Genomic DNA, 22,225 nt, shown 5'->3' with positions numbered 1-22,225 from the left:
CCAAAGCCTGGCAACATCCTTGTAAATCTTTTCTGAACCCTCCCAATTACTGCAAAATTATTGGGACTATAAGTATTTGTAGCAAGGCTAGATTTATCTCCAAGCAGACATCCATAAGCACACTTTACATCATAAATCACTGATCAGGAATGAGAGTCTTGAATGATTTTTCTCTCCACTTTGATGGCCACTGTTGCTGCAGCCAAATGAAGTACATCAAGTGCTACCTTGAGTCAACTCACAGGATCACAAGAGGAATACTACAATGGCTGCAATTTTCTTGAGCTGGGTAGGAATACAAGAAATTAATTGCTTTTCCATTCACAGTCACTATCCAGTATTAATAGCTGGGAAGTGCATGCATTTATACATTGAGGACAAGGTTGTGTCCACACACTTGAAAGTTCTTCTAACACTTACGTCTACTCACATATCAAAAATAGCCACTTAGTTAAGCAGTGGAAGGTTTCCTGCACCTGTGGAACTGTAACCTGCAAGAGTCAATGCTTTCAGAAAGAGAGGGAGCAGGACAAAATTTAGGGGAAAAAATGTATAATAATAAGCCCATGCCATATACTCACCAAAATTCCAAAGGCAATAATTTTCAGGATACATTCGCATGAGAACAAAATGGTGAACACCATATTGAGATACTTTAGAACATCGTCATAAGATTGTGGCTGATCAGAAAACTAAACCAAGAAAAAGAAAATTTACTTATTAACAAAAGCAAAATACTGTAAATGCTGGAAATTTGAAATAAAAGAAAGAAATACTGGAGAAGTTCAGCAGGTCTGTCAGCATCTTTGGATCGAGAAACTGAGTTAAAGTTTCAAGTCTAATATTACTTTTCTTAAGAACTGGAGGTTGGATCAGATTTGAAATATCAGCTATTTCTCTCCACAGTTGCTGCCAGATTTGCTGAGATTCCCCAACATTTTTTCTTTTAATTTACTTATTAATGTTGTGCTTCTACAATATTGGCAATGGAGGCAAAAGAGAAAGATCATTAAGGAATGTTAATTGGAAGACGATGGTATAAGTGAACTTATTCCATTTTTCAGGTTATCACTGCCGAATCAACTGGTTATTAAAGCTTTCACAATAAACATTTACAGCACAAAGGAAGCCATTAAACTCATTGCATCAGTACTCATTCTTCACTTGGACAATGTAAAATGAATCCAAGTGACCTGTATCTTTCTGAGTGTTATTTTTTTTCCAATACAAATATTTATCCACATTGTCTTAAAAATGCTTGTATTGTTCTTAAATCTCTACATTATGATAAAACATCTCATGCTCAGGCAATTCTGTAGAAATCAAATATTTTCTGACCTTGCCCCTCACATAGTTTTGAACTTTTAATTACTGACTTCTCAGCAATAAAAATAGGACACAGAACATACAACATTACAGTACAGGTCCTTCATCCCTCAGTGTTGTACCAACCCGTGAAACCAATCTGAAGCTCATCCAACCTACATTATCACCCAAATGCTTATCCAATGACCATTTAACTGCCCTTAAAGTTGGCGAGTCTACTACTTTTGCAGGCAGGGCATTCCATACCCTTACTATTCTCTGAGTAAAGAACCACCACCCTTTGTCTTCTTTCAGCTAGCGAATTTCTGACCCAAACCGCTAAATCACCCTCAATCCCTTGCCTCTGTATTTTCTGCAATAGCCTACCGTGGGGAACCTTATTAAACGCCTTCCTGAAATCCATGTACACCACATCAACTGCTTTACCTTCATCCACCTGTTTGGTCACCTTCTCAAAGAACCCAATAAGGTTTTTGAGGCATGGCCTACCTTTCACAAAACCATGTTGTCTATCCCTAAATCAACTTATTCCTTTCTAGATGATTATAAATCCTACCTCTTGTAACTCTTTCCAACACTTTACCCACAACCGAAGTAAGGCTCCCTGGTCTACCATTACCAGCATAGTCTCGACTCCGCTTCTTGAACAGGGGGACAATATTTGCTATCCTCTAGTTTTCTGGCACTGTTCCTATAGATAGTGATTACATAAAGATCAAAGCCAAAGGCTTTACAATCTCCTCCTTAGCTTCCCAGAGATAGTCTTTTCTTAGAGATACTTCTTGTCTAGTGCAAACAGGGAATTGATTAGCGACCAAGCGAATTCTCTGTATAAAGACATCTCTATTGAACACAGTCCTATTAGCTATTGGAATCTATAATCTGTAACATTATTTGTAAACCTGTGCAGGTCCACTGAGAGGGAAAGAGAGAGAGAGAGAGAGAGTGTGTGTGTGTGTGTGTGTGTGTCTGTAAAATGTTGGGAGACCTCGTACAGAGAGTCAAAAGTGTGGAGGATGCTCAGTCTTTACCCAAGTTAAAGAGAAAGACACAGATAGGCAAAGAGACACAGTCATACAGCTGTACAGCACGGAAACACACCTTTTGGTCAAACTCATCCATATTCAAAATTAATCAAGTCCCGTTTGATAGCATTTATTTCACTAAACCCTTCCTCTTCATATACCCATCCAGATGTCTTTTAAATGCTGTAGTTGTACCATCTTCTACCACTTCCTCTGGCAGCTCATTCTGTACATGCACCATTCTCTGCATGAAGAAGTTGCCCCTTAGGTCTCTTTTAAATCTTTCCCCTCTCACCTTAAACCTCTGCCTTCTTTAAACCCCTACCTTGGGACTAAGACCTTGGCTATTCATCTTATCCATGTCCCTCATGAATATATAAACTTCTTTAACTTCGATATGATTATTTACAGAACAGTCGGCCAGCAAACAACATCAGGGAATGTAATGTAGCTTAGCTCACTGAATTCATCACAGTGACTAGTGATTGATCAAGTTGCATGTATGGAACTGTCCAGTCGTTTTAGAGCTATACAGCACAGAAAAGGCCCTTCAGCCCATTGAGGCTGTGCTGACCATTCTCTACCAATCCCAGTCAGGATGTTGCATTGTGGAATACACACTGCCCTTTTTATCCAGTATTAATTTGTGTACAAAGTGTAGAGCGTTGCGAATGTGTAGTCAGTGCCTCCATGCTCACTTGCCTTTCTTCATGTGAAATAAATTGAATTGTAAGTGCAGAATTTTTATTCATACCAATGCATAATATGCACAGAGGTAGAGTTTTTTTTTAACAATGGAATTAAAGATACATGCATTTAAAATAAGCTAGACTAGGAGACTGAACAATGATTACTAATATCTTTAATTGAATCAATGGATTTCCATCTACATTATTCTCTAAGACAGCTATTGGCTGAAGTAGAAATCACAATATACAAGTTGCTACTCTTCAGCTTCATTGCCAAATAGATAAAATGCAATAAGTACTGAAACATATAAAGGAATATATGAAATGGGATCATCATAGGGTGGACTGGAATTATGTTAAGCTGTGTTTTTTAAAAAATTCATTCACAGGTTGTGGACATTGTTGGTATTTTTTACCCATCCCAGTACAATTGAGTGGCTTACTAGTCGTTCCAGAGAACAGTTAAAAGTCAACTAAACTGGTCACATATTATGTTGTATTAGCAGCTTTTTAAGATTTGTTCATGGCTCATCCTTAATTATTAATGAATTGAATTTACCCATAGCTAAGAGGGTAAAGGGGAGATCAATGAAACCCTGTTTAGAGGTGACATTCTTCAGTATTGATAGTTGGTTGGAGAAGTGTGGCAGCAACACAGCAAGGGGCAATAATGCCAAAACACAAATGGTTAAAAGCTGAATGGAGAGACAGAAAATCAAAATTTGGAAATCTGCTTACTGACCTTCATCATTAGCACCACAGTATTGAGTGCAATCATAGCCATAATGGTGTACTCAAATGGGGGTGACACCACAAATTGCCACATTTTGTACTGAAAAGTTTGTTTGTTCTGTGGCATATGACGTGTCAAGGGCTTGGCACTGATAGCAAAGTCTATGCATGCTCTCTGCAAGAGACAAGATCATAAAGGTCAATTCAACAAAACAAACTCAAAATTGAATACATAAAAACAAAATACTTATTTTCTCTCTGAGCAATTATTCTCATCAGCCATACAGATTAGTTGCTATCCCCATTGCAGTCTCTATTGAGCTCTCTATGAACAATTCAGTACATATTTTCTGCTAACAAGGATCTGAATTGAGATTGTCCCAAATTTATCAAAGTAAGAAGTTTACATGAGCAACATACGTACAATCATACAAATTAGGAGCATAAATACTCCATTCAGCCCCTTAAGCATGCATCACCATTCAATAAAGTCATGGCTGACTGCTTATGTTTGACTTTAATATTTCCAGCTATCACACTCCTATTCTCATCTTTAAATCACTGTTTAGCAATAATCTATCTACCTCTGCTGGGGAAATTATCAATGACTCCTCCCCAAATGCCTTCTGATAGAGATTTCCAAAGTCATACAATTCTCTGAGAGAAACAAGTTCTCTTCATCTCTATCCAAAAAGGATGACTCAGAATTTTTAAAGTGCCCCAAGTTCTTGTCTCACCCGCAAGGCGAAGCATCATTTTTACATTCACCTTGACAAGATTTTTCAGGATCTTACACTCTTAAATCAAGTCACTCCTCATTCTTCTAAACTCCAGTGAAAACAAGTCTAATCTGACTTTTCCTCAAAAAATAACTTGCTTATTCCAGGCATCAATCTAGTAAACTTTCTCTGAACTACCTGCAATGTATTTACATCTTTCCAAACTGTACAAGTTATTTGAGACCTTTTCTGACCAATGCCCTACAGAACTGAAGCAAATCATTCTTACTTTTAAGTTCAATTCTTTCATAATAATAGTGAGCATTCCACTAGGCCTCTGAATTACTTGTGTGCATGCATACTAACTTTTAGTGATTCATGCAGTTGAACACCTAGATCTCTTTGCATTTTGGAATTCTCCAGTCTTTCTTCATTCAAGAAATACTCTATTTTTTATTCTTCTTGCCAAAGTGAACAACTTCATATTTTCCCATGTTATCCTCCATCTGCCACATTGTTGTCCATTCATTCAATCTACTTTCATTGTTTTGCAACTTCCTTATGTACTCTTAACAACAGAACTATCTATCTCAGTGCCATATGAAAATTTAGTCACAATGTCCTTGCTCCCCCTTAACCAAGTTATTGGTATAAAATGTATAAAAAGGAGGCACCAGACTCCCACAGGACTCTTCGTGTCACAACCAATCAATTAGAGAAAAATTCACTTAAGTATAATCTATATTTTTAACAGTCAATTAATCTTTTATTTATGTTAATATGTTACCTACCCACTACACCATAAGCTCCTACGTAGTGCAATAACCTTTTATGTGGCATATTCTAAAATGCCTTCTGGAAATCCAAATTTAGTATGTATACAAGCATCCCATTATCGACAGCCCATGTTATTCTTTCAAGAACTCAAATACATTTGTCAGGCGTGATTACCCTTTCACAAAATCATGCTGACTCTTCCCGATTATTTAAATGCAACAAGTCAGCTACTTGGAATCAACTAAGACTACATATATCTTTCTAACACATGCTATCAAAAACAATAGCAACATAATCTGATATTTATTATGAAGTCAGACTTATCTGTGTTACCCATCTTCCATTTAATTGACATTTTAAAGAATATGAAGGGAACTGACAAGCTTGCATGGAACAACTTGTTAATTGTGGTGAGGAGTTCAAATATCAGAGTACACAAGGTAAAGATCGGGAAATTTACTTGCATTAACATTCCTCCATTTGATAAACAAAAACAATTAATTTGAAACAAAAGGTGCTACATGTTTTACAGAAGGACATAGGGACTTGAAACTGAAGTATACTGGAAATTAAGAAATGTGTCCATGAAAAACAGTAAGGAACAGCACATATGGACTTGCAATTTATTAAGTGGAGCAGGCTGATTGAACCCCAATGACCAACTCCTAATTCAAAACTATCTTATGTGCATTGCATACAAACTTAACTCCAAGAGGCACAAGAACAATTCTGATGTAAAACAGCAGCCAGTAACTTAACCCAACTCCAATATTTAACACAAACATTACTGTGTCTACAATCAAGGGCTGGCTGAGATGCTGTGGAGAAAGTCAATCTCAGGCTTCAGATTGAATTGAATCCTTCAATATCATCTGTATTTCATACACAAGACATAGACCAAAATAAAAGTTGCCACTTCAAATAAAATTCCAGTATCTCTCACATAATCTTCAACTACATTCCAATATTTTAGCATATTTCCTTGTGGAGGCAGCGGGGGGGGGGAGGAGAGACTAAATTTACATTCAGCAAAATGTTTGATTTCGGTGCAGTGCCCCAATGTCACAATCACCTTCCACCTTTGCCCACCTATCGGCATCCCACCTACCTTTTCCCATGGTGACCCTATGGAATTCATTGCCACATAAGGCTATCAGTATATTTAGGACTGAGATTGATAGGTTCTTGATTATCAAAGGGAATCAAAGGTTATGGGGAGAAAGTGGGAGAATGGGGTTGAGAAACTTATCAGAGCTGAAAATGTGTTGCTGGAAAAGAACAGCAGGTCAGGCAGCATCCAAGGAGCAGGAGAATCAACATTTCGGGCATGAGCCCTTCTTCAGGAATGAGGAAAGTACTTTCCTCATTCCTGAAGAAGGGCTCATGCCCGAAACGTCGATTCTCCTGTTTCTTGGATGCTGCTTGACCTGCTGTTCTTTTCCAGCAACACATTATCAGCTTTGATCTCCAGCATCTGCAGTCCTCTCTTTCTCCTCCTTGAGAAATTTATCAGCCATGATTAAATGGCAAAGCAGACTTGATGGGCTGAATGGTCTAAGTTCTGCTCCTATGCCTTATGGTTAGTAGCAAGAATTTCCAAATTAGGAACGGAGTATGTTCGGTGCAAATTAAAGATCCTTTCACCATACCCCAATAATGACAGCAGAAGCTGAACTACTCAGTTTGGGATTTCTTTCTTTCTCTGTTACAATGTCCACCATTTGTAAGGAAACATTAGTTTTTTTTGTCTCACATAATTAATTCCTGACCACGCATTAGTTGGCCTAGTTTGCCATTTGACCTACAACACAAACCTCATTTTTTTCCAGACTGTAGTCCTCCATCATTTTATCCCCCTGTTCTTGGAAAGTGATGATGATCAAGGCCACAAAGATATTAACAAAGAAGAAAGGGAAGACAACAAAGTAGACAACATAAAAAATAGACATCTCCATCCTATAGCCAGGGCTGGGTCCTTGATTCTCATAGGTAGCATCTACTGAATGTTTCAGTACGCTGTGAAAGAAAAACAAAAACTCATCATCAGAAGTAGAACTAAGTAGGTGCTTTTTACTCTCCATTTATGTAATCATGCACTGTCCTGAAATTAACTGAGGAAGTTGTAACATATTACTTCAATATGGAACATTCCATTGAATTGTAGAAAGTAATTTGGATTAGACTTTAGATTAGATTAGATTACTTACAATGTGGAAACAGGCCCTTTGGCCCAACAAGTCCACACCGACCCGCCGAAGCGCAACCCACCCATACCCCTACATTTACCCCTTACCTAACACTACGAGCAATTTAGCATGGCCAATTCACCTAACCCGCACATCTTTGGACTGTGGGAGGAAACCGGAGCACCCGGAGGAAACCCACGCAAACACGGGGAGAGCGTGCAAACTCCACACAGTCAGTCGCCTGAGTCGGGAAATGAACCCGGGTCTCAGGCGCTGTGAGGCAGCAGTGCTAACCACTGTGGTTCTCAGAGCTGGATAGAGAAGATAGAGAGAAACTGTTCCCACTCATAAAAGGAACAAGAACTAGAGGATGTAGATTTAAAGTGATTGCAAAACAAGCAAGGGTAGAGTGAGGGAAAAGCTATTTATGCAATGAGTACTTTGGGTATGGAATGCACTGCCCGGAAATGTGGAGGACGTAGGTTCAATTGAAACTCATGAGGGCATTGGATAGCTATTTAGATAAAATAATGTACAAGGGTCTGGGGAAAAAGCAGGAGATTTGCACTAGGTAGTGATGCTCTTTTAACGAGTTGGTGCAAGCACAATGGGCCAAACGGCCTTTTTCTGTGATGTAACAATTCTGGGTGTACTTTTGCTCACTGAGCTGGAAGGTTCATTTTCAGATATTTCATCACCACACTAGGTAACATCGTCATTGTGCCTCTGGTTGAATCACTGGTGGGATGGCTGGCTTTCTATTTATGCGTTTAGGTTTCTTTGGGCTGGTGATGTCATTTCTTGTGGTGGCATCATTTTCTGCGGTGATGTCATTTCCTGTTCTTGGAATCACATCACCAACCCAAAGAAACCTAAACACATAAACAAAAAGCTGGCCATGTCACCAGTGCTTCAACCAGAGGTTCACTGATGATGTTACCTAGAATGGTAAACAAACCTTCCCGCTCAGCGAGCAAACGTACATCCAGAACCTCAACTTGAACTACAAATCTCCTCAAAACTTGTAACAATTCTGCAATACCCTTTTTAAGGGAAGAATAGTAAATCAATGTGAAGGATGTCAATGGTGGGATATGGTTCTTAGATTTTTGATATAATGCTTGTGCGCAAGTATCTTAAAGTCACATGAATTAGCTGCAAAGTAAAGCTCTCTTCATAGATATTCATGCATTTATCAAACACACTTTTTGGCAGGTACAACAAAGCAAGATACAGGTAAATTCAATCTACTGTACCTCAATAAGACAATTAAATCCTAACTTTAAAACAGTCCACCCACGTATCTATGGTTACATTTCTTTTATTAGTTACACTTTTAGTATTGTCAAGTGGTTGCCAAATTCAATTACCGACCTCCTGAGACTATCTGAAGCTGCATCCTGCCCCATTTGAACAACTTCTTTAAAAAAAAACCCTCCTGTTATGCAGTTCTAGTGCCAACAATATTAACATGGGAGTTAGGTAAGATGAGCACCGCATTTAAAAGTTGTCCTATACCCTCATTCACAAAATAGTTCCAAAGATATCATTTTGTTATCAGGTAATTGGTGCCTTTCTCAGGCCACTGATTTGAACTCTACCAGTTTTGTATAAACACAATGATGAGAAAACAACCAGAATTACTAGTAAGACTGATTTGTACCAATAGAAGATCCTAAATAGATATTTCAGCCTTCTGAACCAGTTGGTTGACAGGGTCATTTTGGGCTACCCGATATTAGAGAATAGTATCATATACTCTACACATTTCTCTTTTAAAGTCTAACAATAGATTCTAAAATCCAACTTGCAGGAATGTAGAAACTTGTGGCTAAAAATTCCATTAAAGTCTCAAGCTGAAATCATATTACTGCTACCATGGCACACCAGAGTGCTGCTATTGAACTATGTTTCCCAGTTAGTTTTCTTCCACCCATGAAACCATTGTTATTTGTTTGTCTGTGTCTGTGTATGTAGAGGTTTAACAGTTAGGTAAATTCTGAACTTTGTGTGTTTTTATTAAATCATTAATTTTTGTAGCAAATCCAGGAGTAGTGGGTTGTGACACAGTTTGGATAAATGTCCAGACGCGCATTTCTGCATTACAAATGTCTACTGCTATTCACTAATCAAGGCAATAGTAAAATACTTAGTGAGTAAACAACTCTGCTTTCTATTTCATCATTTTACCAAAAATGCACAGTCAGGTCACAAGTGTACGCTGTTCAAATGTGTATTACCTGTTCAATGATGGCCCATATTCAGATTCATATATAATGCATAATGTACTAGACAATTTTGATGTAGACAATATGTAGGCTAGTTATTTGATTATATGGAACATCATATTCGATCTTAATACTTTTTTCCTCTCTCATATACATACAATAGAAACACTAGATTTTAATGAAATTTCATAAAATATTAAACTGATAGGTAAAATAAACAAAAGGTTGACTGTAGTTGTGTTTAACAATAAAACATACTCTGGCCAGCCCTCTCCAGTTGACACAGTGAAGAGAGTCAGTAGAGCCCAGAGCACATTATCGTAATGGAACTCATATCGTTTCCACTCCCGCTTCTGTGCCTTAATATCACTTTCCTTCATGTAGACCAAGTACTGTCCTCTGAAACAGAAAAGGGAAAAGAAAATTAAAACATAGATTTGTATTTGTATATCTCCTTAAAAATCTCAGAAAAAAGTTCAAAGTATTTCAAAAACAAAAATTACTTTGGAATGCCATTTCCAATGTTACATAGGTTAATGCCATGCATCATCAGATACCACTTTTGGGCCACTGTCTATGTGGAGTTGGTACATTCTCTCAAACACTACACTAATTTCTAAGCTTAGATTTGGGTTTAAGTCTGGAATATAGGATAGTCACACAGCCTTCTGAGTCAGACAAGAGTGCACCAACTGAGCCAAGCTGACCTCAGATAAAAGTACTTGCAAAACTTCATTTATCTCCTTCCAGTTGTGTGAAACTTTCCTTCCTGTATTCTCCAATAGCCTTCAGGCAGTCATGCAAAGGCAAATTACTGCAGATGTTGAAAATGTGAAATAATAACTTGCTAAAAACGTTCGGCATGCAATAGCAGCATCCAAACTGGGAGTGCATTAAATGGTGGAATATTTGCACATTTTGAGTGGCAATGGTGAGAAACTTGTGAAATTATAGTGAGAATGAAAACGTTCAGATTCCCAAAGGAGAAAACAAATTGAATTTTCCACTTAAGGTTCAAGTGGGGTGTTCTGATTCTCACTAATGAGCTGCAATACCTTATTTTTATTAATTTGTGTTTCCTCATTTGCCCTCCTTCATCAAGAAACTAGAAGACACGAACTGCTGATATGCAAGTTAGAGAAATTACCTGATGCCATAGCTCACCATTTGGTTCTCTGGACCTTCATCTAGCTCCACCATCACCACTACTTCCCTGTATGCTCTGTGATGTTTTATCCTTCTTCCATCCAAGGGATATCACCAAATCATTAGTCTCACCATATCATCATCATGGTTGATCTCATAACAACTCACACACCTCTTCAGCCTTTCAGGACATCACTTCGTTGCTCAGTGACAGTTATGCCTTGCATGCTCCTGCAGGTTGCTTTGTGCACATGGACATGTGCACCTTATGTATCAATACAGGACGGATCTAATGATTCTTCGCACTCACTAACTTTGCACTGACTTGGAGGCTTTCAGATTCTCTGGCTTGCATTGATTTTTTTTTGTACACAGGCTCCTCAGCCATGACTAACAGGTCGCCAGCCTTTCTGGCTAGCACTGCTGTTTAACAGAAGCAGGGACAGATAGTTTGTCATGTTTCAGAACACTGAACAGTCAATGAGGAATATGATGATGGACAGGGGTGGAGGTGGGGTGCAGGTGGGGTGTGATGGTGGACGGGTTGGAAGGGTTGAAGAATTATCATTACTCTCAGGCTCATGAGGACGCAAACTCACAATCTTGCTATGTTTGTACCCAACTTACCTGTACAATTACAAGACAAAAACACATTTTTACATCAAATTCTATGCGTGCAATTATATCATCTGAGATGTTCAAGGGTGACTTTTGTTTTGCAAGAGGGTGCTGTTATAATACAAGTGTGACACCACTTAACTCAGCAATAGCAGGAACAGGGTCCCATGGTGACGGCAATAGCAGGAACAGGATTCCCGTGGTGACGGCAATAGCAGGAACAGGATTCCTGTGGTGACAGCAATAGCAGGAACAGGGTCCCATGGTGACGGCAATAGCAGGAACAGGATTCCTGTGGTGACAGCAATAGCAGGAACAAGGTCCCGTGATGACGGCATTAGCAGGAACAAGGTCCCGTGATGACGGCAATAGCAGGAACAGGGTCCTGTGGTGACGGCAAAAGCAGGAACAGTGTCCCGTGATGACGGCAATAGCAGGAACAGGGTCCCGTGGTGATGGCAATAGCAGGACCAGGGTCCTGTGGTGACAGCAATAGCAGGAACAGGGTCCCGTGGTGATGGCAATAGCAGGAACAGGATTCCTGTGGTGACAGCAATAGCAGGAACAAGGTCCTGTGATGACGGCAATAGCAGGAACAGGGTCCCGTGGTGACAGCAATAGCAGGAACAGAGTCCTGTGGTGGCGGCAAAAGCAGGAACAGGGTCACGTGGTGATGGCGGCAATAGCAGGAACAGGGTCCTGTGGCAGTGGCAATAGCAGGAACAGGGTTCCCGTGATGACAGCAATAGCAGGAACAGGATTCCTGTGGTGGTGGCAATAGCAAGAACACAGTCCCGTGGGCGTGGCAGTCCCGTGGTGACCCAGTTCCTGCTTCTGCCGCCAGGCTAGTCTGTCTGCTCTTGCTGTGCTTTTATTTAAAATTAATAAAGTTTTTATGGGACCTTGAGTTCTTGTTTCGATAATCCAAAATTTGGATAATTGATGTTTGGATAACCAAGGTTCTTCTGTACATTAATGGGAGTGAAGTTGAGAGGGTGGAGAGTATCCTCGGAGTGATGATTCCTGGCAACCTGTCCTGGACTTACCAGGCAGGTACAACAATCAAGGAGGCACAACCTCGCCTCTTCTTCCTTCGGCAGCTCAGTAAATTTCACACATCTATGAAGACCCTTGCCAACTTCTACAGATGCGCCATTGAAAGCATACTGTCAGGTGCAGATCGGCCTGTTACTGCAACTGCTCTGCTCAGGACCATAAGAAACTACAGAAGTTGGTGTGCACAACCCAGACCATCACGGAAGCCAACCTTCCAATCCCTGGACTCCACTTACACGGTTTCCGGCTGCGGAAAGGCTGCCAACATCATCAAAGACCCATCGCACCTTGGTAATGATCTCCTACAACCTCTTCCATCAGGCAGAAGATACAGAAGTCTGAACACATGCACCAGCAGATTGATGAATGACTCTCTAGTCTCAAGTAATGCTGATCTTGTTAACGTTGCTCTCGCTTAGCGCATACCCTGTGCAGTGTAACCCTATGCCTCTGTCTAAGTCTTTTTACAACCTCTGATCTGTACATCCTTGTTTACTATGATCTGCCTTTACTGCTCATAAACAAAGCTTTTCACCGTACTTCGGTGAACATGAGAATAAATCAGTGAGTTGGCCTTCATAGCCTTCTATGAATTCCAGAAATTCACTACTCTCTGAATAAAGAACTTTCTCTCCATCTCAGCCTGCAGTGGTCTACATGTACCCTGAGACTGCGAGTAACCCTTGTTTTGAATCACCCCCATGCCCCAGCCAGTGGAAACATCACTTTTTTACACAGTCTGTCTAGCTCTGTCAAGATTTTTAACATTTCAATGTGATCCCTCTCTTTCTTCTAAACTCCAGTCACATGTGATCCAATCTCTCCTCAAATGATCAGGCTCGTCAAGGGCAACTAGGGACCAGCAATGAATGCTGGCCAGCCAGCAATGCACACGTCCCAAAAATTATTATTTTTTTTTTAAAAACTGTGACTGTAGGATTCAATCTTCACTGCCCTTCCTCTGAGGCAAATATATATTTTCTTCAGTAAGGAAATTAAAACTGCAGATTGTATGATTGAAACCAGGTCAGCCAGATGGAGCTCAGAATATGAGATCCCTAATTGGGGATGTTAATCTGGTTCAATCAGGGAGCCCTGGCTGACGGGTAAGAACAGAAGTATCAGGGATTCTGTTCACTCTGAGGGAGATGGATCAGTCATTGAATCTGCACATGTAAATAAAGGATGGCTTGATGACAGAAAACTAGCTCTGTGTTGTTATTTCAGTGGTGACAAGAAAACACGTGAGCAAGAAGAAATTTCGCTCACAACAGTCATCTTTGAGCTGGGGTGAGCATTTCTAGCATCATTATTTGGGAAGCTTAACTCGTTCAACCCTGCTGTTGAAGACTGGGCTGAGTATGTGGAAAGAGTGCATTATTTTTTCGGGCGAATGATATTGCAGTTGATGAAAAATAACAAGTAATTCTCCTGACTGCTTTTAGACCCCACAGCTTTTTCGGTTACTAGAAGCCTAACTTTTCCTGAGGCACTAGATACTAAAATCTTTCAAGAGTTGATGGATTTATTCAGTAATTTGAGATGAAAATGTGTTGCTGGAAAAGCACAGCAGGTCAGGCAGCATCCAAAGAGCAGGAGAATCAACGTTTCGGGCATGAGCCCTTCTTCAGGAATGAGGAAAGTGTGTCCAGCAGGCTAAGATAAAAGGTAGGGAGGAGGGACTTGGGGGAGGGGCATCCCTCCTCCCTACCTTTTATCTTAGCCTGCTGGACACACTTTCCTCATTCCTGAAGAAGGGCTCATGCCCGAAACGTCGATTCTCCTGCTCTTTGGATGCTGCCTGACCTGCTGCTCTTTTCCAGCAACACATTTTCAGCTCTGATCTCCAGCATCTGCAGTCCTCACTTTCTCCTCAATAATTTGAGAACCAGGGAAATCTGTATCGGAATTTTTGATGAGGTTTAAGCAACTGGCAGAGGCATGTGACTTTGGTTTAACCCTTAATGAAATGCTGGGAAAATGTTTCATAATGGGATTAATAACGTAACCATGCAACAGTGCCTACTAGTTGAATCCCAATTGGACTTCAAACAGGCACTACAACTGACTTTATCAGAACAAAATGTAGCAATTGGAACATATGATTGACAAATATTCCAATGGAAGTGGACACCCTAACCAGCCCAACTGAGCTTGGGAGACACCGACTTGAATAGCATAGTCTCATTCAAGACATATCCTGAAAACAGGGACTCTAGATCATACAACACCAAAACCCAAAACAAAGCCAAGGCTTGACCAAACGGTGAAAATGCTTTTCAGTATCCGGGCCAGCAAGCCATTGTAGTTGCTGCCAGTATATGGACACAGGAGACGCACTGGACCTGAATTGTGGAAGAGAACTTAAAAGCCTGCACCTAGGATAGTGCACACTCTGGAAAGTCCACCTACGTCTAGTATAGAGCAGGTAAATTGCTTAGGAACATCCAGATCAGAATAATGAAATAATCAAAATCAATCAAAATAAACCTCTGGTTAAATGGTCACCTGGTTCTAATGGAGGTCGATACCCACACACCCATTCCAGTGATCGCACAACTGGTTCTTTAACAAAATTCACTCTGGACTCCAATCCTTGCGTTTGCACAAAACCTTGGCCAGACTGAGAACCTATACCAGTAGACCTTTACACATTAAGGGTATAACTTTGGTTCCGGTCTCTTACAAGAAGCAGCTGGTTCAGTTACCATTGATTGTAGTAAAGGGCTCGAGCCTAGGCTTGATGGGATGAAATTGATTGAGAAAGATTCACCTAGATTTGCTCAACAATTTTTGATTCAAAAATAGTTGCCTGAGTGAAGTTTTCATTAAATACCCGGATGTTTTTCAGGAAGGTAAAGGGACTATCGAAGGAGCCAAGGCCACCTTGCGTGTTGACCAGGAAGCAATTCCATGATTCTGCAAGACCTGCCCAGTGCATTATGGGCAAAAGTAGAGGCAGAAATCAGAAGACCAGAAAGCGAAGGAATCATTAAACCAGCCCAGTTTGTGGAACGTGCAGCACTGATTGTACCGATTGTGAAGCCCAATGGGTCGGTTTGCCTTTGTGGGCATCTTAAACAAATGGTAAATCACTTTGCCAGCTGGATAAATACCCAAACCCTTGCAGGGAGGAATTATATGCAAACCTGATGGGGTAGCTGTTTTTTATGAAGCTGACATGAGACATGCCTTCATGCAATTGCAGTTATAGAATCCATACAGTGTAAAACAGGCCCTTCAGCAAATGAGTCCACACCAATCTTCTGAAGTGTAATTCACCCAGACCCATTTCCCTACCCTATTACTCTATATTTACCCCTGACTAATGAACCTAACTTACACATCCCTGATCACTATAGGCAATTTAGCATGACAAATCCACTTAACCTGTATATCTTTGGACTGTGGGAGGAAACCAGAGCACCCGGAGGAAACCCAAGCAGGCATGAGGAGAATGTGCAAACTCCACACAGCCCCCCGAGGCTGGAATCGGACCTGGGTCCCTGGTGCTGTGAGGCAGCAGTGCTAACATCTGAGCCACTATGCCATTCCAATTAGATGAGGATTCCCAGAAGTATGCTATATTTAATACTCATATGGTTTGTACCAATATACGAGACAGCCTGAAGGGGTATCAACAGCCTGTGCAGTTTTTCAGTCGATGATGGAGAAAAGCACACATGGTATCTTTCTCTCTGTCATGCATTGAAGATACCTCAGAATGCGAGATGGACACAGAGGGTGTTGCCACCTTGCGCCTTTACCACCCGAAGAGGAGAATGAATTTCTTCCAAGACGCTCTCAGCGCAAGAGGCGAGCTGTGCGTCACACACCACTTGTATCAGAGGCAGAGCTGGAGGAATCTGACCCAATGCTAAAAGGCCCCAGGAGGAGAAATAAAAAAAAGGAACTGTCCTCTGTCCTCATACTCAGAGTGGGAAGAATGTAGTGATTGCAACAAGTTCAGCTAAGTGGAACTCATAGAATACGAGTTCCCTGATTGGGGCTGTTAACTTGGTCCTATCAGGGAGGCCTTAATTGTAGATAGGAACAGGAGTGTTTGGGGTAGTTAGGGCTGACTGCCTGCCCCTTTTCTGTGGTTACGTTAGAGCCCAGGTGTCCTTGGAGAAGGAGCACACAGTGTCCACCAACACCCTGGAGTTGTTCAGGGAGAGGTGGGTGCCGCAGGGAGTGGAGTGCATTATTTCCCCCTCCAACTCTATTTTGATTTACTCCCTGCCCTCCCCTTCACTGTTTGATCACACAGCATTGCCCTTTGATGTGAAGGGCACTGCTTGTCACTGGCCACTCGGGTGTTTCCTTTCTTCCTGGTGGTGGAAATTGTATAAAGATTCGTACATCTTGTGTCTCTCACTGTGTCTCACACCTGCGCACACACAACATGGGTGCTGGGGAAAAACTAAGCACTACTGCAGTTAGGCGGTAGTGTGGGGGGGTTGGAAAATTTTTTTAAAAAAAACAAAAAAAAGAAAAAAGAAAAAACAGGAGTATCAGAAAAAAGGAACAGGAGTGTTTGGGGTCATTAGGACTGACTGCCTATCCCTCTTCCGCGGTTACGTTAGAGCTCGAGTGTCTCTGGAGAAGGAGCACGTGGTGTCCACCAACTCCCTGGAGTTGTTCAGGGAGAGGTGGGTGCCGCAGGGAGTGGAGTGCATTATTTCCCCCTCCAACTCTATTTTGATTTACTCCCTGCCCTCCCCTTCACTGTTTGATCACACAGCATTGCCCTTTGATGTGAAGGGCACTGCTTATCACTGGCCACTCGGGTGTTTCCTTTCTTCCTGGTAGTGGAATATAAATAAAGATTTACACACCTGTTGTTTTTCACTGTGTTCATCACCTGCACACACACAACATGAGTGCTGAGGTAAAATAAGCACTACTGCTATCAGGTGGTAGTGTGAGGGAAAATAAAAAAAGAAAAATAAGAACAGGAGTGTCAGACATCCTGGTTATTCTGAGAGCCAGCTCTTAGGGAACTGAATCAGTGCGAAGGACTGTCACGGCCTCTGCAGAGTTATTTCAAACATAAAATTCCAGGTATGGTCTCAACAAGATCCTGTATATTTGCAGTAAAATTTCGTTGCTCCTGTACTCAAATCATCTTGCAGTGAAAGCCGCCACACGAGTACCTTCCTAACTGCTTGCAGCACCTGCACGCTTGCTTTCAGTGACCAGTGTACAGGGACACCAAGATCCCTTTGTACATCAACATTTCCTAAGCTGTTTCCATTTAAATAATACTCTGCTGTCCTGCATCGCTGTCCAAACTTCACAGTTATCCATGTTATACTGCATTTGCCCATTCACTCAATTCACCCAGATGACTCTTTAATTCTCATCACTTACAATACCACCTAATTTTGTATCACCAATATACTTGGAAACATTTGATTCCTTCACCCAAATTGTTGGTATATATATTGTAAGTATCTGGGGTCCAATCCCTAAATCCTGTAGTACCCACTTGTCATTGTGTTCCACTCTGAAAATGACTCACTTATTCCTATTTTTCTTTCCAAAATCTCAAACCATACCAATATGCTACCACTAGTTCCACTGGCTTTAATTTTGGACATTATTCTCTAAAGTTGAATTTTACCAGAGCGTTTCTGAAAATCCAAATTCATAATATTCTGTGGTTCTTGATTATTCTACTAGTTCCAAACTTCAAAAAATGCCATATACAATTTCAGTTTCAAAAATCAATGTTAACGTTGAGTAACACTATTGCTACTTTTTAAGCGTTATTTTAACACAACCTTTATAACAGACTCCACCATTTTCCATCCTACTACTCTTAAGTTAACTGATCTGTAAGCCCTGGTTTTCTCCCTCCTTTTTCTTTTAAATAATGAAGTTACATCTAATAGCCACCAATCTGCAAAGATTATTCCAGACTCTACAGATTTTGAAAGATGGCAATCTACGCATGGCTACCTCAGTGCTTGGGGGAATTCCTTGTGGCTTTGCTGAATATAACATGATAATGTCAAAGAAGATATCAATTTCAACATTGTCACGAAGTCCAGAAAGAACAGTAGCCTCCAGTGGCTGCTGCATAGCCTCCAAAGAAATTACCAGGAGTTGAAGATCCCTCAAGAAGACAAAGAAGAATGATTAGACCCTAAACCCACCAACTCACTGTCATTATCTATACATAGACTCATAGAGGTGGACAGCACGAAATGTACTTTTCAGTCCAACTCATCCATGCCGACCAGCTATCCCAACCTAATCCAGTCCCATTTGCCAGCACTTGGCCCATATTCTTCTAAATCGGTCCTATTCATATACCCATCCAGATACCTTTTAAATGTTGTAATTGTACCAGCCTCCATCATGTTCTCTGGCAACTCAGTCCATACACACACCAAACCTCTGCTTTAAAATTTGCCCCATAGGTCCCTTTTAAATGTTTTGCCACTCACCTTAAATCTATGCCCTCTAGCTTTGATCTCCCCTAACCTGGGAAAAAGACTTCATTAATTCACCCTATCCATGCCCCTTATGATTTTATAAACCTCTGAAACGTCATCCTTCAGCCTCCAATGCTCCATGGAAAATAGTCCCAGCCTATTCAGCCTTTTCCTATAGCTCAAACCCTCCAGGCTCAGCAACATCCTTGTAAATCTTTTCTGACTGTACACGTCAGAGAATCTGAGTAAGTGGAATCTAGGGATGTCCTAGGCCACATCATCACGAGCTGAAAATGTGTTGTTGGAAAAGTGCAGCAGGTCAGGCAGCATCCAAGGAGCAGGAGAATCGACGTTTCGGGCACAAGCCCTTCTTCAGGAATGAGGAAAGTGTGCCAAGCAGGCTAAGATAAAAGGTAGGGAGGAGGGACTTGAGGGAGGGGCGTTAGAAATGCGATAGTTGGAAGGAGGTTAAGGTGAGGGTGATAGGCCGGACTGGGAGTGGGGGCGGAGAGGTCAGGAAGAAGATCGCAGGTTAGGAAGGTGGTGCTGAGTTCGAGGGTTGGGACTGAGACAAGGTGGGGGAAGGGGAAATGAGGAAACTGGAGAAATCTGAGTTCATCCCTTGTGGTTAGAGGGTTCCTAGGCGGAAGATGAGGCGCTCTTCCTCCAGCCGTCGTGTTGCTATGGTCTGGCAATGGAGGTGTCCAAGGACCTGCATGTCCTTGGTGGAGTGGGAGGGGGAGTTGAAGTGCTGAGCCACGGGGTGGTTGGGTTGGTTGGTCCGGGTATCCCAGAGGTGTTCTCTGAAACGTTCCGCAAGTAGGCGGCCTGTCTCCTTAGTATAGTGGAGGCCACATCGGGTGCAACAGATGCAGTAAATGATGTGTGTGGAGGGGCAGGTGAGTTTGTGGCGGATATGGAAGGATCCCTTGGGGCCTTGGAGGGAAGTAAGGGGGGGAGGTGTGGGCACAAGTTTTGCAATTCCACCTTAATGCTCTTCAAGAGATCCAACACTGCTTCTTTCTAGATCTCAAAATGCCTTAAAGTGTTAGTGCTCCACACAAATCTCACTATCCTTCATAGTCTTCTCCTGGGTGATACTGATGCAAACTATTAATTTAAGATCTCACCCACATCCTCTGTCTCCATGCACAAATTCCCTCCTTTATCGCTGAGTGGTCCTACCTTCTCCCTAGTTATCCTCTAGTTTTTAATGTATCTACAGAATGCCTTGGAATTATCTTTCACCCTACTTGCCAAGATCATTTCATGGCCCGTTCTAGCTCTCGTAATTCCCTACTTGAGTTCTTTCTTGCTTTCTTTATATTCCTCACCTACCCTGTCCGATTTCAACTTCCTAAACCTTACATATAGGTAGGTCTCCTGTAACATGGTAGTTTTGTGTTCCCATGCAATGGCAGTGTATAGAAAATACAAGTAATAGCAATAGAAGTAAGGGGCCTCTGGGAAAAAGAGTTAGGAACTCTAGCAAACCTGTCCATTTCTGGTCAGTCACAGAAATGCCAAGTTGCAAAATTTCTCAATGTATTATTGTATTCCCGGCTCCTTGTGCAGTGGAGTTTATCCAGAATCATTCCACACACAAACACCCTCTCTTGTAAAGTGCTCAAGCTGCAGATAGCCAGCAACTGAGCCTTTGCTTAACAAAAGGCCCTGCTTATGCTCCATTACTCGATGGACATCACTGTACTTGCACCTTTTTTTCACCCCCTGTCTCCTTCTCTCTTCCTGCTCCTCAGCCCCCACCCCCCAACTCAATGCATGATCCCAGAAGGCATTCCGGCAAAATATTCCAACATTCGTTTCCCCTACCTTAGTTGCAGATAGAAGCAAAGAAATATAAACACACACACACACACACACACACACACGCGCGCAACACACAGCCAGCTGGTAATACAGGTGATGGAATTGCATAACAGTGATTGGTCTGCAATTCACGAATTGCGTTACTGCCAAATCATGTTTACAAAATGCGCATTCTAGGAGAACTAGCTTAATACTTCTTTTTTTCTTTTGACTAAATTTAAAACTTCCCTGGTTATCTAAGAGTCCTTTCCCTTGCCATCCTTGACCTTCCTCCTCACTTGAACTTGCCAATCTTGAACTCTCATCAACAAGTCATTATCCTCCCCCACTCACCCTTTGTACTCTATATTACTCTCTCCCACCCCCACCCTCCTCTAGCTTATCTCTCCACGCTTCAGGCTCACTGCCTTCATTCCTGATGAAGGGTTTTGCCCGAAACGTCGATTTCGCTGCTCGTTGGATGCTGCCTGAACTGCTGTGCTTTTCCAGCACCACTGATCCAGAAACAGGTCCTTAAACAATTCCCATATGTTAAATGTGGACTTGCCTGATAACGACTCCTCCCAATTAACACTCCCTAGCTCCCGCCAAATACTGACATAATTTGCCTTCCCCCAATTTAGTACCTTCCCACAAGGTCCAGCCAACTAAACTAACAAAGAGCAGAATCCGTCATGGATTAACGGCAATAAATAGATATTTAACAACCAGTGATCTTTCACAAAGCAAAAGGATTATGAAGAACATGTAAAGTAAGAACAAATCTTAATTTAAATACATTTCAAAACATCAAGATGTTCCAAAACAATTCAAAGCCAACAAAGTACTTCTGAAATGATAACTGTAATGCAGGGAGATATGGGAACCAATCTGGACACAACAAAATTTTAATCCATCTTTCAATATTATCCAAGTCCAGTGAGCAAAAATAATTCTTCCCCTGGCAAACCATTAAAAATGTAATTGCTTAAACAATTAAATTACTGGAAATTTTAATTCTTGCTTCATGCTGGACTCTATTACATATCTTATCACCCTCCAATACACATCAGCCTCTACTCAAGATGTGGAATGGTAAGTGACCTAGTTTGGAGGTTTCTCCAACTTCCCAAAAGGTATAAAACAGCAGCTCAGAGGATGTTTTTATTTATTCACATGGTACAGGTATTGCTAGCTAGGCCAGCATTTATTGCCCATCACTTGTGGGCCTTGAAAAATAAATCCTCTTCACATGTTTAATAGCTGTTGATCCTTCAATATGTTAATGATTTGGAGATGCCGGTGTTGGACTGGAGTGTACAAAGTTAAAAATCACACAACACCAGGTTATAGTCCAACAGATTTAATTGGAAGCACACTAGCTTTTGGAGCTCTGTTCCTTCATTAGGTGACTATCGCCGGATTTTTAACTTCAATGTGTTGTTATTCAGGGTATAAGACACTGCACCCA

The 22,225-nt window shown here is 41.3% G+C and overlaps 1 protein-coding gene across 1 annotated transcript in view; it reads right to left on the bottom strand.

Moving 5' to 3' along the window:
* Positions 1-22,225, bottom strand: part of LOC132835847 (voltage-dependent P/Q-type calcium channel subunit alpha-1A-like) — a 518,300-nt gene that overhangs the window by 124,272 nt on the left and 371,803 nt on the right. The window contains exons 29-32 of the mRNA XM_060854942.1: positions 9,941-10,081; positions 7,083-7,284; positions 3,783-3,947; positions 582-692 (exon numbers count right to left, since the gene is read on the bottom strand). Coding sequence (XP_060710925.1) covers positions 582-692; positions 3,783-3,947; positions 7,083-7,284; positions 9,941-10,081 — 619 coding nt within the window. The remainder of the gene's footprint in view (positions 1-581; positions 693-3,782; positions 3,948-7,082; positions 7,285-9,940; positions 10,082-22,225) is intronic.

Source organism: Hemiscyllium ocellatum, chromosome 45 (genome assembly GCF_020745735.1).
Source record: "Hemiscyllium ocellatum isolate sHemOce1 chromosome 45, sHemOce1.pat.X.cur, whole genome shotgun sequence".
NCBI lineage: Eukaryota > Metazoa > Chordata > Chondrichthyes > Orectolobiformes > Hemiscylliidae > Hemiscyllium > Hemiscyllium ocellatum.
The sequence above is the reverse complement of the archived record's forward strand: the minus strand, read 5'-3'. Positions and strand labels throughout refer to the sequence as shown.